The 18,463-nt window shown below is 37.9% G+C and overlaps 1 protein-coding gene across 5 annotated transcripts in view; it reads left to right on the top strand.

The window, feature by feature from the left end:
* Positions 1–18,463, top strand: part of LOC113526313 (bromodomain adjacent to zinc finger domain protein 2B) — a 53,822-nt gene that overhangs the window by 12,145 nt on the left and 23,214 nt on the right. For all 5 annotated transcript variants that reach the window (XM_026913259.3, XM_026913254.3, XM_026913257.3 and 2 more), the window contains 4 exons: positions 12,161–12,265; positions 15,717–15,890; positions 17,258–17,398; positions 17,843–18,111. In XM_026913259.3, the coding sequence (XP_026769060.3) occupies positions 12,163–12,265; positions 15,717–15,890; positions 17,258–17,398; positions 17,843–18,111 (687 nt within the window). In that variant the 5' untranslated portion in view covers positions 12,161–12,162. The remainder of the gene's footprint in view (positions 1–12,160; positions 12,266–15,716; positions 15,891–17,257; positions 17,399–17,842; positions 18,112–18,463) is intronic.

Below are 18,463 nucleotides of genomic sequence, written 5' to 3'. Positions count from 1 at the left end.
CACATCCAAAAATGGCTTCAGTAATATCAGCGCTGATAAAAGTGACATCCTTTTAAGGAGCAGAGTAAATGCCACTTAGCTGGATGGAGTGGGAGGGAGTGAGAGAGAATATATCCCTGCCGTCAGCTCTTCCTTGCACTGATAGAGGTGACATCAAGGTGAAGGCACACTTGGTTGGAAATCATTGATATTCTGACTTGCCGGCTGCAAATGGCTCAGTGGCAGATGGAGTCTTTGTCAGGGAAGAAAAATGGCAGCCAGGGAATGCGGCTGCTGTTTTCTCCCCCCACCGACCCTCTATGCTGGCAGCCTGTGACCTTCCACTGCTCGTGTGACGATTCTGCCTGTGCACTTTGATCAATTACTCTGCCTGCATTGTTTTCAAGGAATGTGGAAGGATCAAAATGGCGTTTTCCAGACATACTGATGCTAGAGGTTTACACACACAGAATGCAAGGTGGTAGTGATTTCATGCCTGGAATTCCCAAAACCTACCATTTTGGGGGTGTTCTTTTAAAATAATTGTCCATGTTTCCCATTTCCATGAAAATCCCTGTTACGTGTGTTGTGTGTTTGTCAGCATCACCTGCTCATTCTGTGGTGTTGAACCTGTCTGGAAGGATTTATGTAAAGACATATTGTTGCTGTGTGTCTGGCATGAGAGGCACACAAATGTTTGTCACTCTGTTTTTCATGCCATCCTGCAAGACTTTGGTGATCAAGGGTCATTGAAATTTTTTTTTTAGTTTGAATTCTTACTGGGCTCTTACAAATGTGATTTCTTTGGATTAGAACCTCTTCTTTCATTCTAGTTGTTGTGAAAGGTTTGCTTTCTGCCTATACTGTGTAACAGTTCAGATAATTAATTTGACTTAACTCACTTGATCCTTAAACAAGATTTATATGATGTGTAATCATTAATTGGGGGTTGTCACGGTGGTGAAGTGGGTAAGGTTGCCGCCTCAAGATTCCAGTGTCCCTGATCTAATCCTGAGACTGTGTTACTGCCTGTGCAGAGTTGCACATTCTCTCTATGACCATGTGGGTTTCCACCAGGTTCTCCAGTTTCCTCCCACCTCCCAAGAACAAGAGAAGGTGGATTGACTACTTAATATTGTCCCTAGCTATGAATGTCTGTGTGCATGGTAACACGTATTATACTCCTGCCCCACATCCGGGATACGCTCCTGATCCACCATGACCCTGGCCTAGATAAAGTTGTTACTGAAGATGAATGAACGAATGATCTTTTTTTGTGGACTTTTCTTGGCCAATTCCTATCCACCAGTTACATCTCCCCTATCATACAACAGCTACCAATCCGGGAGGGTGAAGGCTATAACCTCCTTCCTCTGAGATGTCAAGCCAGCCAACCACATCTTTTTTCGAACTGCTGCTCGTGGTGCATCATAGGGTAGCATAACACACTCGGAGGAAAGCACTAATTCTCCCCCTTCCACATGCATGAGCTTGCAGACTTCCATGATTTGCTAGTGTTGCTGTGATTGATAGGGGAGAGAGTATTCCATCCCTCCCACCCTCCCTGAGAGCACGGACCCCTTTGGACTTCCGGCCACTGATGGCTGTGGCATCGTCTGGATTCGAACTAGCGATCTCTAGATGATAGGGAAAATAATTTATGTAATATTCATCTTCCACATTTTCACTTGGAAAGCTGTAGTCTATTAAAGAAGGATTAATTCCTTTCTTGGTTTAAATGAACAGTAAAAAAAATAATAATAAATAACGTGTTATCTGTTATAAGCAGTAACTCATTGGCCGCATTTGGCCCAGGTTTGGGTGTAACATAAACAAATAAAACATGTGATACTCATTCATGTTGTGTGATCGCTCTTTTAATTTATTATTAAAGCTATTAAAGTGTCAGGATTAATTATCCGTGAGGAAGAAGCTCTCTGCTTTCCAGTCCTTTACTGATGAATGCATGTTGTTTAAGGAAGATGGTTGAGTGTACCAGTATATATGATTAATAAAACAGTTTGTTGCTTTGAATTCGCAATATCTCTGGTATCAAATGTGGATATAAGCCGGTCAAGAGCCGTTTATTTAGTAGCTTATTTTAGTAGTAGTAGTTGTTGTAGGAGATTATTTAGTAGCAAAGAATTGTAGTGAAAATCAGTACCTGTTTTTCTGTTACTAGGCATTCTCATATGAAAGTATTTGTTAATCCTGGTGGTGTTTAGGCTTAAACTTTGCTAGAAAAATTAAGCCTTGGTTCTAATTTCCCATCCAAGTGTAAAAAAGGTTTTCAATGCAGAATTAGCAGGAGCGATCTATGTAACATGTATAGGTAGTATTGAGTATAAGTATTGAGAGAATAAATATGCAAAGGAGATGATGTATTGGTAGACAGGAAGTGGCTCTAAATAAAGAGTGATGGCTATCCTGTGTGATTTGAGTAATCCCAGCATGCCTGCTGCTGTACAAGTCTCTATACCTTCAGGGCTTTCTTAGTCACACTACAGCCAGAAATAAGTAGAAATAGTCAGTTAAAGTTGTATCTGGCGATATGATGTGAATTTTGTAAAGACAGAACGAAAAGCTTTGTTTTTCTTTTAAATTGAGCTATTTTTTTTTCCAGATGTTGATCATTTAGCTTATCTTCTCTTGCTGCATCACCATATTTCATGCTCTTGTGTTCTACCAAAGATTGTAGGATATGGCAGAGGTTCAATTTGATTTATACCCAACATCTGTCTCTGGCAGGTGTGTGGTCTTGTCACATTTGAAGGCTGTTCTTTCCAGATGTTGTTCTGTGCGATGTGGACTGGGTTAGAGCTAAACATATTAGAATCCTTGAGGTACAGCAGGTTTCAGTGTAGTCCAGGTTTCTTTTCTGTTCTTTACAGTAGGCTGCCAGGAATGTCCTATTACCGCCTGCTAGAAATAAATTAGTGCTTTTAAAGTGTCTCGCTGTAATTCTAAAGAAGGCAGAGTTTCAGCTGTTCATCATTCATGTTACCTGAACAATATCTAGAAAATAGATACTGTATCCTGAAATGAAATAGGCTAAATGTACCTTTTACAAATACTGATGCTTGTTTAGTAGATGAAGTCTGCCCTGTTATGCCAGCTAAAAGGGAGAATGTTTCATTCGTAGTGATTCAGTGATTACTGTAAGTTGCATTAAGATGTCTTCATGGATTCACTTCAGGTCAGCTTGTAGTTCTTTTATTTAGTTATTTTTTATTTTTTTTTTTAAATCTTAGAGTTAAAGATTAATAATGTTGAAATATTCTGCGTAGATAGAGCAAGTTTAATTTAATGGGCTGCTGTGCCACATTTATTCTTTAATTTCACTTTTAGCTCTTCATTGTAAAATGTCTGGTTTTACTAATTAGAAAATTTTTATTTTTATTATTTCATTATAAGGCTTGACTTCAGCTGGTACAGCGAGAGAGGTCTCTGTGATCTCCTATTTTCAATTTTAAGGTGGAACTAAAATAACATCTTTTTACTCTCAGTGCTATTCCAATTCATTTTCCTCTGAAATCCAGTGCTAATGTGTATGGTTTTGGTGTTTTTGGTTGTTTGTTCTTTATTTTGTCCCTTTATTTGTCCTTTAGTCGATCACATCTATTTGTTCTGATTCAAATATGCTTTGTGTGATTCAGGTTTGTTATGTTTAGTTTGTTTTATTGACATTGCCCTTATTTATGTTTCAGCTCTGTTATTTCTGAATTCTTTCATAGATTTTATAAAGCAATCATGAGTTCATGGATTTTGTAAAGAATGATGAGAGAGGCACTGTATAAATTAAAAGCAGATTAAGAGCATATGTTACTTTAATTCGACTCCACAGTGAGCAGAAAAAAATATGAGGTTTGAGGTTTTTTCAGTAGTCCATGACCAATTGAGAATATGTTAAATTAAAATGTCAATCACCGTACAGACTATTGGAATTAGCTGTACTTGGTTTAATTGTTTATATAGCAGTAATTATGTGCATGCGCAAGTTCAAAAATACCAGCTTTCTTGAGTTGTCCTGTCAATCCCATTCAGGTTGAAAGACATGGGCAGACACATGTGTTTAAGCCTTGAGGGTGACTATAATGAACATTAAATTATTTTATTTATTTATTTATTTATTTTAAATTTTGACACATATTTTCCCACTATCATATTTTTGGGATTTTTTTTAGACAGGCTATTTATTTTTCTTGGCATTGGAGTGTGTTGCTAAATGCAAATGAAAAATTCCTGTACTATTTATTTTTATTATTATTTTTGATTATGTAGACTGTCTTCTGGGGCTGAAGTTCTCATTATTGTGAATGCACATTCAATATATTATGAAAAAAGGAAAAATGCAGTAATGCTGCACTAATCGTTAATGCAGAAATAAATTTTGGGTGTGGGTTATGTTTAGGTCACATGCCATTTCATGTAATTGCCGGCTGAAAAATGAATGCTAGCTAATTTATATAGAGAGCATATTTATGTGCACAGTGACATCAGGCTCTTTTGCTCATCATCTACATTACATCATTACAGCTGTTACCAATATACACTATATAGCCAAAAGTTTGCGGACACCTGACCACACCTATATGTGGTTCTTCCCCAAACTGGTGCCACAAATTTGGAAGCACACAATTGTATAGAATGTCTTTGTATGCTATAATATTACAATTTCCCTTCACTGGAACTAAGGGGCACAAACCTGTTCCACCATGAAAATGCCCCTGTGTACATTGTCATTATCACATGAAGACATGTTTTGGAGTGGTAGAACTCGCGTGGCCTGTTCAGAGCCCTCAAGTACAGTGGCCTGTACTTCAACCTCACTGAACACCTTTGGCATGAACTGGAACGGTGGCTGCCTCCCAGGCCTCCTCACCCAACATCAGTACCTGACCTCACTAATGCTCTTGTGGCTCAATGGGTAAATCCCCACAGCCATGCTCCAAAATGTAATGGAAAGCCTTCCCAGAGGAGTGGAGGATAACAGCAAATTGGGACTAAATCTGGAATAGGATGTTCAACAAGCACATGCTGTATGAATGTTATGTCAGCAAACTTTTGGCCATATAGTGTACATTTTCAGCTTTGTGATTTTGACTGTTAAGAATCATAAAAATTTAATTTTAAAATGCAAGTCATGATGGTGATCTTATGGCATTATTAACATAATGTCCACATGCTACTGTGTTGGTTGAGTTTTGCAAATCTGTAGAGAACATGCAGTTCTAAATATCTGAAACAAGACATAGGACCTTGGTTTGCTTTTGTCCTTCATGGTGTATCATAACTTCGTTGATAAGGGTTGCTTTAGACTAATGACAGTGTTTTTGCTATTATTTTGAACAAAATGTTTGTGGTGACTTCAACTGTGTAATATCTATTTTGCAATTAGGGAAATGTTGGACTTTTTGACAAAGAGATGCCTATCAATCCACTTGTGTGATTTAAATATAACGATGTGCATGTGACCCATCTTTAGGCACCATTTCATGGATGATCAAACAGAAAGAATAAAGACACAGTGTGTTTTGTATTTGTATAAAGACCAGACTTAATGTCAAGAAGGGACTTTCACTGATGTTTTATTTCTCCTTCTTCAGCATATTTCTATGTTTAGTCTTTCAATGTCCACTGGCCTGTCTTAAATCATTTTGGCTTTATACTAAGACAATATAATTCTATATATATACATATATAGAAAAGTGCATTGTCTTCAATAACATTTTAATTAACCAGCTGGACCTGCGTTAAAAGCAGAACTCCTTTAGTTCGCCAAGAAGAAGCTGTAGACCCTTTGGGCCTTATTTAACTCAAGATCAGTCAGGTTATTGTATTAAATAGTGGAAAATATCACCTAGGCATTATTTTTGTTTGGCATTTAATGCTGTCAGTTTTAGAGGCAGTTGCGGCCTAATGGATAGAGAGTCGGACTTGCAACCCGAAGGTGAACCTGAAGGTCGTGTGTTCGAGTCTCGGGTCCGGCAGGGATTGTAGGTGGGGGAGTGAATGACCAGCGCTCTCTCCCACCCTCAATGCCACCACTGAGGTGAGACCCTTGAGCAAGGCACCGAACCCCCAGCTGCTCCCCGGGCGCCGCAGCAAAAAAGGTTGTGTGTGTGTGTTCACTACTGTGTGTGTGCACTTGGATTTGGGTTAAATGCAGAGCACAAATTCCAAGTATGGGTCACCACACTTGGCCACAAGTCACTTCACTTCATATTTAGAAATCCTATTTGATCCTAAATAGAAATCATATTTAGAAATCCAGCCACATTAACTAAGAATGTGTACAGTTTAAAAGTATAACCACTCCCCAAGTAACAAACATTCCTACGTTATTTCTATGGCAATGAAACATGGACCTAGTTAATGTCAGGCATAAGCTCTTTGAATTTTTTATTGTTCCAGCAGTGTCTTCTCTTATTGTCATCCTTTTAAAATGCATGTCATGTACATTTGCATATCATCATGCCAAAAGTCAGATGGCTGGAGGAGGACTGCTCTCCTTATTTTTCTTTCTCAGACTTTTTAACCCGTCATTTCCCTTCATTCAACTGAGTATGTTCATATCTCAAGCCACACTGCACCATGTTCTGGAGCATAGCTCTCAGCCACAAACATGGCTTGTTTATTTAGAAACAAGCTTCCATGTTCAATACCTTTCCACTTTATGGTGCAGATAAACCTCAGTATTGACATAGCTGACCAAGCCAGGTATGGAGCATGGAGCGTATTATTATTATTGAGTTTGTTCACTTCTTTCGAGATGTAGCATTGTCTGTTTATGGCTTTTGATTAAAATGAAATTGAGTGTTTGTGCTCTTGTTTCATGGCCTTTATGTGGATATTACATCTTCGTATTTTATTATCAGCAGCAGATCATCATGCCAATGTCGACAGACAGAGAGAAGCAATTTCTGGAACAATTTAGGATTTAAAAAAAAAAAAAGATGGTAGAGATGAGCATTCGTATCATTTACAGCAGTAATGAGTTGTTATTGTCTCATAACAAGCTCTTTCTTCATGGCAGTAATGCATTTCATAGCTGAATGTATTAACTTGAAATCTACGGTTGCCATGTTTACTGATAAGAAATCGTGTAGAAGAAATTGTTTAACTCGGTTTAAAATCTGAAATTAAATCTCTAAGGTACCATCCATGGCTGTAACAAAGCAAGGATCTTGAGAGATGGAAAAATCGATCATACACTTACATTGTGGTTGGTTTTTTACACAATAACTAATTAAGACTGAGGGAAGTTCCTATAAACTTTTCTAAGACCGTAATTGAGATCTTAAGAGTCAACTTTGACAGTTTGCAATTGATTTGAGTCCAATATTGTGCAAAATGGCACACTTTCGCTGATGCACTACACCATTAATGCTGCATGTGTGCAGTAAAAGAAACCATTGGGACATATTTAGATAAGTCTTTTATCTTATTATCCTTGCTTTCTTTTTTGATTTTGTCCTACTACAGCTTATTGTACACTCTGACCTCTTTATTTATTCTCTGTGCCTCTAAAACTTATGTGCATTGCTCACATACATACTTGCATCTTTTAATGAAACTTCTAAGTAAAGAGATGTTTTATGGTGAAGTACTTAAACTGCACTATAAGTCAACCTTGTGGAAATCCTCCTGTCCTACTGATAAGCTTCCTCCGCATTAGATGATGTACAAATAACATAATCAAAATCCCATAGACTATAACCATCTAAAGTAAGTTAAACGAAAAGGCAGTGTCACATCATGGAGGTAGTCATTATGCTTAAACCAAGCATGGTTTGAATTTTAAAATTTTACATTAAGCTGCTTTGTTTCAGGGTCGAGCTGCCTTTAGATCTGACACAGATTCATCAGGATTTATTTAACAGAAGCTCTTGATTAGATATCTTTTCAGGTGCTGCATGTCCATGTGTTTCAACTCCCACATCCATTATGTGATTTCGTTAGTGCCTTGGCGATACTGAAAATCAGACTGTTAATGTTGGATGAAGACTCTGGGTTCTGCCTTTACACAGATCTGAAGGCAATTGTTTTCTGTAAAGAGCACTCTTCAGCTTCTTTTATCTCTCCACATCTCATGTGGCCTAGTGACCTGGGTGGCGTGAGGAGCTGATTAACTACTGTTTGATCCTGATGGAAGACATTATTATGGCAGGAAAGCAGAGCAAAGCATATTTAATTTCTCTGTTCCTTCATTTTCATAGTATGGGACTTACTATTTGGGCATTTATTTAGCATTTGTTCTTATGAATTTCTGTGTTAAATTGGTGTTCCAGCTTCATTAAAATTCATTCAACCTGAGGCGCTGAATACAATTTCTGGACATATGACTGATCCAGATTACTTCAATTTGTCACAGGTTAATCTAGCACAATGACAGCAAATCAGAGGTGGAACTGCCTTATAGCATATGGGTGCAAACGGAAATTGTATAGCACTGCCAATCATGACATTGTCTGTAAAATTCAAAATATGAGTGTGTTATTATAATAAAATGTGGCGTTTTTGCAAGAGTAAAAAACACTACTGGAAACAAAACACTAGTTATGTATATGACTGTGGATTTATGAACTTTGAATAACTGCCACTGGTGGTGAGAATTTCTAGAGGTGCCAATAGTCCTAGAATAAATTTACTTCCATTAAAGGTTAGATTTCTCTCATATATGTAATGAGTGTGGAATTAAACATTTTTCAATCATCAATAATTACAGTAATACTGGATCTGATATGTGATATGTGTGGGAAACACTGATATATATCAACCAGGATTTTTATTGTTTTTTTTTTTTTCCTCTGAAACCTTACCAGCCAGCCTAAATATAGTGATGCATATTGTATATTGTAAAAGTGTTTCTGCCATTTTGCCCACCTTTAATGGCTGACTGTGAACCGCAATCCATATACACAAAGACACAGGGACAAATAGGAAAGAAGACCCTTCACAAATAATTCACCACTCTGTATCATTCCCTCTCTTTCCTTCTGTGGATTGCGTGTTATCAATTTTCCCACCTGAGTGTTTGCTGCCTGCTGTGATGGTGGCGGCTCCCTTCACCTGTCTGTGTCTGTCTTTTTTCTTCTTCTTCTTCCTTCCTTCATCCATCCCTCCCATAGCTGTGTCTGTTTCCACCTGTGTGATTGGAAGTTTGTGCTCAGTAAAACCGATGGTTTAGGAGACTGGGTCATATTGCTAGGTTTAGACAGCGGTGTTGTGGTTGAGGTGCTTATGTGATGTAGAGAGTGGCCAGGAGCACTCTGACTTTCAGAAGGATTTATTGTTCTGTGTTACTGAACAGTGTGTGTGCGTGCGTGTGCGTGCGTGCGTGCGCGTGTGTGTGTGTGTGTGTGTGTGTGCGTTAAGTGAGTTTGTGTGATTCAGTACTGATGTTCCATGCTGATGACCAGCCATCTGTTAGCGCGCTCCCAGACAAAACACACGCAAAATAAATAGAGAGACAGAGAGACAAAGATTATTGGTCTAATCGACAGTTTATATCTTTTTTTTTTGTCTCTTATGAGTAATTCTGGGCGATATGACAATATAATATTAATATCATGATAAATTATGTCACCATACACCTTTCTAAGATCATGGATATCATGATGTCTTTTTATTAAATATTTTTAAATTACAATTTTAATTTTTGTAAAATATAATTACAGACTGACTGGAAGCAGCTGATTTGATGCTAAAAGTTTGTACTTACTTTAAATTTCTTGTACAATCTTTAAAACTGTTTTCATGTTATAAATATTTTATTAGTTTTTTTTATAAATAAAAATGTTATCTTTAATTAAAAAAAAGAAATTTATTTTAGTAGAAATTAAGTAAATTATACTTTACTATAGTTTTTATTATTGTGTCACTACTGTATTGCTGGGAAATTGTTCACAAACATATATATCATGATACATATTGTGTATTCAAAAATTTGTTTGAGAATGATATGATATGATATGACGTAGTCACATCACCCACCCCTACTAATGAGTTTGCTGGCATTTTGACTAACTGCATTAGATTGTTTAAGCTGTCAGAGTGAAAATATGTTTAATTTGCAAAATCATATGGATTTACGATCTCATAGTAGATATGTAATGACCTTTCTCACATCATGCATCACAGATCCAATCAAATTAATTCCTGTCTCTGGTATTATTTTAATAATTAATATCGCTTGCAATTTTACAAACACAAAAAAGCTATAGTTATTTTGTAATGTATGAATCAAAACTGTGTAATCAACTTTTTAGTGACAATCATGTAAGTAGTTATTCAAAGGCTATAAATACGTATAAGCATATTTAAATCAAACTATCTGGGGAAATACTTGCCTACTTTTCATATTAGTGAGATTTAAAAAAAAATTTTTCTTTTTCTTTTTCTAAATACAAAAAAAAAATTTTACTCTGGAATTTTTTTAAAGGTGGATGAATGTGGAAAAAACTAAAACATAATGTTGGCTTCAAATGTGCAGTACTAAGCAAATCACAGATTTCTGCCAGTCAGCATCTCTGCTTGTCACCATCTTGCTCAATTATAATTTGCAATGTATTAAAATGTGCAAATGATTTAACAGCCGATTTGGTTGTTCTGCACACACAGACGTTTATTTAATGCATAATAACACACCGTCAATCCATGTGTGTTTGATTAGGAGCAAAGATGCCTGATTTTATATTCCACAGAGTAATATCTGTCCATCTTCCTAATTATGTTATATGTGGGTGTGCGTGTGCGTGAGAGAGAGCAAGGGCCAGGCTTTGATGTGCTGTGTGCTGTTTTAGTGTTGCTCTGTGTTTCTTCTGCACTTAACTGTCAGCTGTCAAGACCTACTACTGTGCATGTATATGTATCTCCGCTTTGCCTGCTCATGAAACCCAGCTTTGTACACGCTAAACTGTACACTGAATGCACATATAAATTATTGCAATTTCATGCAATCTTTATATTCATTTTCATTTTATATTTATTTTTTTGCAGTGTTTTGGCATAATTGCGCACACACATATACCGTGAATTGTTAACTGGACATTTAAATGTAACAAATGAAAACATTTCAACAGTAGGTGCCTTTACACTAACATACACTCACCATCCACTTTAATATGAACACCTGTACACCTGCTCATTTATGCAGTTATCCAATCAGCCAATCATGTGGCAGCAGCACAATGCAGATCAGTCAGATACAGAACAGGAGCTTCAGTTAATGTTCACATCAAAGGTCAGAATAGGGAAAAAGTGGGAGAGGTCAGAGGGAAATGTCCAGATTGGTTCAAGCTGCCAGCAAGGATATAGTAACTCTTACAGTAACTCTTACAGTAACTCACTCTTTACAACCATAGTGAGCAGAAAAGCATCTAAATATGCACAAAACATCGAACCTTGTGGTGGATGGGCTACAACAGCAGAAGACCACATCAGGTTGCACTCCTGTGAGCCAAGAACAGAAATCTGAGGATATCATGGGCACAGACTCACCCAAACTAGACAGATGAAGATTAGGGGAAAAAAAAAAAAAAAGTCACCTGGTCTTTTTCCAGGCTTCACATGTTCAGTTTCAGTGTGTTTTTAGCCTCAGATTTCTGTTCTTGGCTGACAGGAGTGGAACCTGATGTTGTCTTCTGCTGTTGTAACCCATCCACCGCAAGGTTTGATGTTTTCTGCCTACTGCGATGCTTTTCTGCTCACTGTAGTTGGAAAGAGTGGTTATTTGAGGCCATTTTCCTCTGATCTCGGTCATCAACGCGGCATTTCCACCCACAGAACTGTCACATGCTCAATGTTTTTTTGTTTTTCGCACCATTCTGTGTAAACTCTAGAGACTATTGTGTGTGAAAATCCCAGGAGATCAGCAGTTTCTGAAACATTCAAACTAGCCCGTCTGACACCAACAATATGCCACAGTCAAAGTCACAGAGGTCACACTTTTTTCCCCATTCTGATGTTTGATGTGAACATTAACTGAAGCTCTTGACCTGTATTTGCATGACTTTATGCATTGTGCTGCTGCCTCATGACTGGCTGATTGGATAACTGCATGAATGTACTTATTATTGAATGTGTTCTTATTAAAGTGGATGGTGAGTGTATATATATTTATTGATATATTATTTTCTCTATGTATGTGTGTTGATTTGTTGTTTGCAATGTTTTGCAGTCATGGAGTCTGGAGAGAGATTACCATCCTCCACCCACTCCCAGCCATCCATCAGCTCCTCTGCCCCTCCTCCAGCTTCATCACCAAACATAACAAGCGATAGTGGTAAGAACATGACCGGTGCATGTGCACATGTGAACACACACAAAAACACAAGGCACGAGTCTATATACATTTGTGTAAAGAGTTCCCATAGCACTGAGCACACTAACTATAAGAAATGGCAAACACAGAAGTGTTGCTGTGTCTTGAGGTGCAGAGGCCACACCATAGCATAAGCCATAATATAGAATTCCATACAACAGCTCCTAACCCTATGAGAGATTAGTGCAGCTTGCTGAATGTGTAGCTCATTATAAAAGTTTGAAAATAATGGTGATTACAGTAATGGTGTTGAAGAATTTTGGTGGCTTTTTATTGTTTTGACCAAATTGGAGTGAAAATGGTTGGCGGGGTCTTGTTGTGGCGACTACATTACAGCCATCATATACATAAGTCCCATCCCTCGAGTAAAATGCTGATGCATGCCAGATTTTTCTCAGTTAGCTATGGCAAAACACACATGCTGTAGCCAGAGCAACCTGAAAAATGACCACACATAATTTACACCATTTTTTGTCTGATTTTAATAGCCATTTCAAATAGTGTTTGAAACATCATCCCGTTGATCAGTTTCTGGTTTATGGTTCTCTCTCCAATCAAGTGGATAAGAGCTTGGTCTTGTATGAACGAAAATAACTGCCTAGGAGTATTGCCAAGGTGGCTGCCAAGTGGATAGACTTTATTAGAAGGACTTTGAGCATACTTGCAGTCATATGTTCAACTTCGTGCAGGATTAAACTGACTACACAGTAAAGGTTATTGGTTTAGACAGTGTGTATTTATGCCAAGATACCAATTTGCTGTCCGTGGAAGGTATTTTTGGATCCAGTAATCTTTTAAAAATCTGTTGTTTATTTAGATACAACACTTCAAAGCAGGATCAGCAGGAGTATATATAGTGTTCTTTTGCTGCCAATAGCCTAATTCCTGTGTAAGAAACCTGAACCCAAAGCACATATGAGAAAGTTGAATGAATTTGAGTGCATGCACACACTTTTCAAACATAAAATGCGGATATGTGCAAGAGCAGTGTAATGCAAGCTTGCTCATAGGTTTTGTGTAAGAGCAAAGCAAATCTGTCATGAGCAGGATTGATTTTTGTACACAAACTGCTCATGGAATAAAAGAACAGCATAAGCACTGTACTATGTTAATGATGTGTGTGCTATTACAGCAGAGAGAGAAAGCCTCTAGCAGCCCCGGCTAACACATTTCTGACAGTTTGGATGCAAAAGGAGAAGCTGCTGCTTTAATGAATGCCAACAATTAAAAAGCCTCTCCTTCTTTTCTCTCAACTGCTGACAACCTTTAGCTCCTGTTTACCACATGGAGAGAAAGAAAGAGAGACAATAAGGGAAGCTGCTTTTCTCTCTGCAGCAATCGTATAGTGGGTAGGCGAGTACTATTGCATATATGTATATGAATTTGCTGTTTGATTTCCCAAGTTAAAAAACATCATGCAAATATTCTGTGATTTGACATTTATTCATGATAAGAACAGAAAGAAGCTGTCTTTCTGTACATTTCTGTGCATACACACTGAATGTGTGTGGGAGATAAAATTTTTTCACCCAGGCAGGGTGGTGATTAAAGCAGACAGATCAGTGACACCTCTGAAGTCAGACCAGAAGAAATAATGGAGATTGCTACTCATTTATCTGGTGGGTGCTTCCCTAAGGAGCACATTATAGAGGAATTTTACATCTGAAGATAGTATGTGCTGGCTGTGTGTCCTTTTGTTATTAATGTGTTCAATTGCTATTAAGTTCTTCCACAATTGCTTTTTTCTCATGACAAGCCTCAGCAGTTAATAAAAGGATGTCAAACCTGTTTGAATTCATGCTGATTACATCCATACAGGTATCTTTTATTATTCCCATGTGTTGTGAGTTATTAGCAGATTAAAGTAGGTAAGAGATAAAAATGAGCAAAAATTGACCCTCTTCTGACTTTGTGAGGTCGCCCACATGATGATAGACGAATGTGTTGATAGGTTTTATTTGATGGGGTCAAATGATGCCCTCTGTTCACTGGAGATGCTGCTGTATCTGAACTCAGAGCACTAACCATAGTCGTGTATGTGGAACTTAGAATTTAATTGTTCTGAGGCTATGGATAATGATGCCATTAATATTAAAAAGGTATTTACTGATGTCATTGTGGCATGCTGAGGAGACTGTGGAGAGGAGGAGATGGATGTTGGCCTCCTCGGCATTCTCATCTCTTCGTCTACTCTGCTACAGACGTCAAGGCCCTTGGAGAGCTGGCTAATAAATATGCAGCTCATCAGAATGAGAAAGAAAAGAGGATATTTTCCTGGTGTGTATGTAACCTGGCATGAAGGCAGCTCAGCGCAGGGAGTCTTTGTTTTGTTTCTCCTGAAGGGATTTTGGTTAAATCTAGGGATTGAACACATTTTCCATTTTCTTGTATGGTTATTTTTATATATATATATTTTCCCCCAAATATACACTATATGGCCAAAAGTTTGTGGACATGTGACTGTCACAGCCATATGTGCCTGAACATTCCATTCCAGATTCACTCCCCTCACTGCTCTTATAATTCAGCCACAAGAGCATTAGTGAGCTTAGGCACCTGGCACGAAGACAGCACTCCTGTTCATTATAAAGGTGTTCACTGGGGTTGAGATCAGGGCTCTGTGCGGGTAACTTGATTTCTTCCACTCCAACCTTGCTAACCATGTATTTATTGAGCTTGCTTTGTGCACGGGGGCCTTGTCATGCTGGGACAGGTTTGTGGCCCTTTAGTTCCAGTGAAGAGAAATTGTAATGCTACAGCATACACATTCTAGACAATTGTGGCAACAGTTTAAAATGCCCATATATGGGTGTCAAGGTCAGGTGTCCACATACTTTTGGCCATATAGTGTATGATTAAAGTGTCAACTTGCCCAGTAGAATGATTAATGAATAAATAATCAAATAAATGGTTGCACACTGTTCTGCTAATTGCTCTTATGCTGTGTTCTCCTCGTCCTCTGTCTTGTACAGATCTGCATGTGCATGGCTGAGAATGTCAACTGTCATTTCACTCAGTGCTCAAACCCTCACTCGCAACAACTGTCACAATATTTATGCATGGATACAGACAATTGTAGTTGTCTGTAGTGCAACTGTGTGCAACTGTGCTGTTTTTTTTTTATTGGTTCTTATACAGAATACATACCTTTTTCCATCCTAGTGGTGCTATACTGGTTATTCATGTGCCTCATTTTTAAAAAAAAAATTTTATGTGGTTTCTTCAGTGTTCACAATATGTGTTACTGATTAACACACTAAACGCTCTTTTATCAATCTTAGCTTTTAATCAATTCGCCCAGATAGTGTGAAAGGAAAGACAATTAATAAATAATGTACACACATTGTTTTAGGTGTGATTTATGGAGTATACGAATCTCTGTCTCTTGTTCTCTTTTGTTTTCTCTCTGCAGGACGTCTGTTTCAGCTGGGTAGTGATCCAGGTTTTAGAACGTCTTTCCCCATGTTGAGCCATCCAGCATTCAGGCTGTATGCTCCTCTGTCTGGATGCTCTGATTTCAGAGGCCTGGGGATTTTGGGATTGCAGGGAAGCTTAGCGTCCCACCCACAACTTGGAACGTTTCCAGGTATGTTGCCATACAGTTGAGTGCAAAAGGTTTCAGATGCTGAGGACTAAAGTAAGAAAACAAAAAAAATTTAATTTATACCATATTGGCCAAATATTTTATGGTTAACTATTAATAATGCACAATTTTAAAATAATATAAGTTTAAAAGCGCTCTTTTCTGAATGTGATATAGCTCTGCCAACTCTACTAACTTTTATGGTAACCCATTGCCTTTTTTAAACTGCTTTTTTAAACTGCTTTTTTTTCTTCCTGTCCTTTACTCTCCGTTTTAATATTTAATACCCTTTCATTGGTAGCTGCAAGATTGCTGGGACAATCTTTGCCATTCTTGTTGACATATTTGTTATAGGTGCCATGTATTGCTTTCCTCAAATCTGGAGACAGTATGAGTCATGACAACTCTGGTTTCTTTCTTTTGGCTCTTTTCTTTTTCCTTTTTATATCCAGAATAGGTGAGAAACTTTTTCACTCGGCTGCTTATATGACATTTTAAGCATATTGTCTAATTTATGTGCATCAAACATACCCATGTTAAGAATCTTACCATGTTAAGAATCTTGCTTATTTTTTTGTGTTGGGTTCTTGATCCATGAGTAATGGATGAATGTATTTAATCTTCAGTGAAACATTTTACATGTCAGCTGCCACAGGATGATTTTACATAAAAACCATGAGGCAGTATTTGGTCATAGTTATATTTTTTTCTTCCCCCTCTGTATTTTTTCCTGTTAACTGTGTGTGGATATGGCACATGGTCCACATACATCACCTTTACTGTATGTTCCATCAGGCCAGAGAGGTGTGTTCAGGGCTTGACATTTATTGCAGGCTAACTTGCTGGGGTCAAGGCAATTCTTTGACCTCACCTTGCACACAATTGCAAACTTTTCTAAATGTGACATGCTGCACTTTTTCCTCTATGAGGAAAAAATGATTCCTGTGAAATATTGAGGTCCTGTACATTTTAGGGTTCACTCCATAGAGCACATTTGTTTATAATTCATTGGATTGGGTATTGTTCTGCTTTAACTGTCCTTTTGAAAATTTTAATCTATTGCTTCTTGTTTGTCTGCTCCCTTAATGTGTGTCCCTGGCTTTTTTTTTATGATTCTGTTCTGAGTTGGTCTGAGTTTGCTATTTGCCTTAAAGTGGATGCTTAAGAAAGTTGTTTTCACAGCTGGGTAGCATTTTGATGGCACTGACTATTCTGAGATGAAAAGCGTTTTCTGTTTCACGTTTACAATTCTCACCAGTAATGGCCTGCAACAAAAGTAGATGGAATGTGCAGGTTTTCTGTCTAGGTTACTGCTTAGTCTGGTCTCTGTGTTAACTCAAATAGAATTTCTCTACTACTAACCTGTTTAGACTGGTGGCGGGCGTCCGATGCACAACTTCATGGAGCTGCTGCGTTCTTTCCTCCTCTCCTGGGCCTGCCTCCTCTATTCACACCTCCATCACTAAGCCAGTCACACACTCCCAAGAAGAGCACACTGAGCTCTGCTAAAGGTAGCCTGGAGTCTAGGCATTTCTGTCTCAAGATTATTTATCCTTTTTTTTTTTAGTAAGATGTATACATTTTTGCAGCTTTGCTTGTACCAGTTATGGGGACAGTTATGTTCTTAGCAGTGAGCATGCTTATAAATCCCCTCTAGTCCAAGCATGATATAAAATAAATTACATTCCCACCAGTGGCGAAATGCTTTTAGTTGGGGTATCTCGAATTTGAATTCAGGTGACTGCAATTACCTGGTGATTGCTGTTGTTTAAAGCATCAGAGTTTTTAAGCTGTTTCTAACCCCAAAGCAAAAATAGCATGCTAAACCAGAAGTGCTTAAACAGTGTATTACCCCTAGTGGAATAAAGACAATAAGAAATCTAGAGATTTATTGCACAGTGTAGTGAAATTGATGTAATCCATGTGGTCCATATGTGCATTTGTCCATCATAAAGGGTTGAATGGTGCAGTCAGTGGCAATGGCAAAGCAAAATCTGCTTCCTCTGGTGCAAGCTCTACCTCCTCCTCACCCTCACCAGCTTATACAACCTCTGAACAGACCAGTACTCTCAAATCAGGTCTGAACCCTCAAAATAAGACCAACAAAACCATCCTCAACCACTGCAAAACCGTACAGTCAGCCACCAATCCTCCAAACTGGAGCAGGAAGCAGAAGATCAAGACAGATCAAGCCCAAGGAAAAACCAGCCACAAAACAAAAGAGGTATGATCATCTCAGTTCCTGCAAATGTTGTTTTAATTCCACAAAACTACATGCTCATGTTAATGTTCAAAAACTGAATCATTAAAAAAAAAAATTTTCAGTGTAATAATGTGTGTCTTTTAAGAATGTACACATACATTGTGTTTGATGATTATACTCTATCAGATATGCAGTGTGTGTATATAAAATATTTTGATATAATAGCATTAGTGCTGCTCTGGGTACTGTTCTGGGCAGATCTGGTCAAAAAAATCTGCAAGTAATTCTATTTATGGAGGAGAACTCTGACAGGTTTGCTGGAAGCATGGTTGAGATTGATAGATGAGATACAAGTGTGTACGGAAAGGGAGAA

This window comes from Pangasianodon hypophthalmus, chromosome 5 (genome assembly GCF_027358585.1).
Source record: "Pangasianodon hypophthalmus isolate fPanHyp1 chromosome 5, fPanHyp1.pri, whole genome shotgun sequence".
NCBI lineage: Eukaryota > Metazoa > Chordata > Actinopteri > Siluriformes > Pangasiidae > Pangasianodon > Pangasianodon hypophthalmus.
Note: the sequence above shows the minus strand (reverse complement) of the source record. Positions and strands in the feature narration are given on the sequence as shown.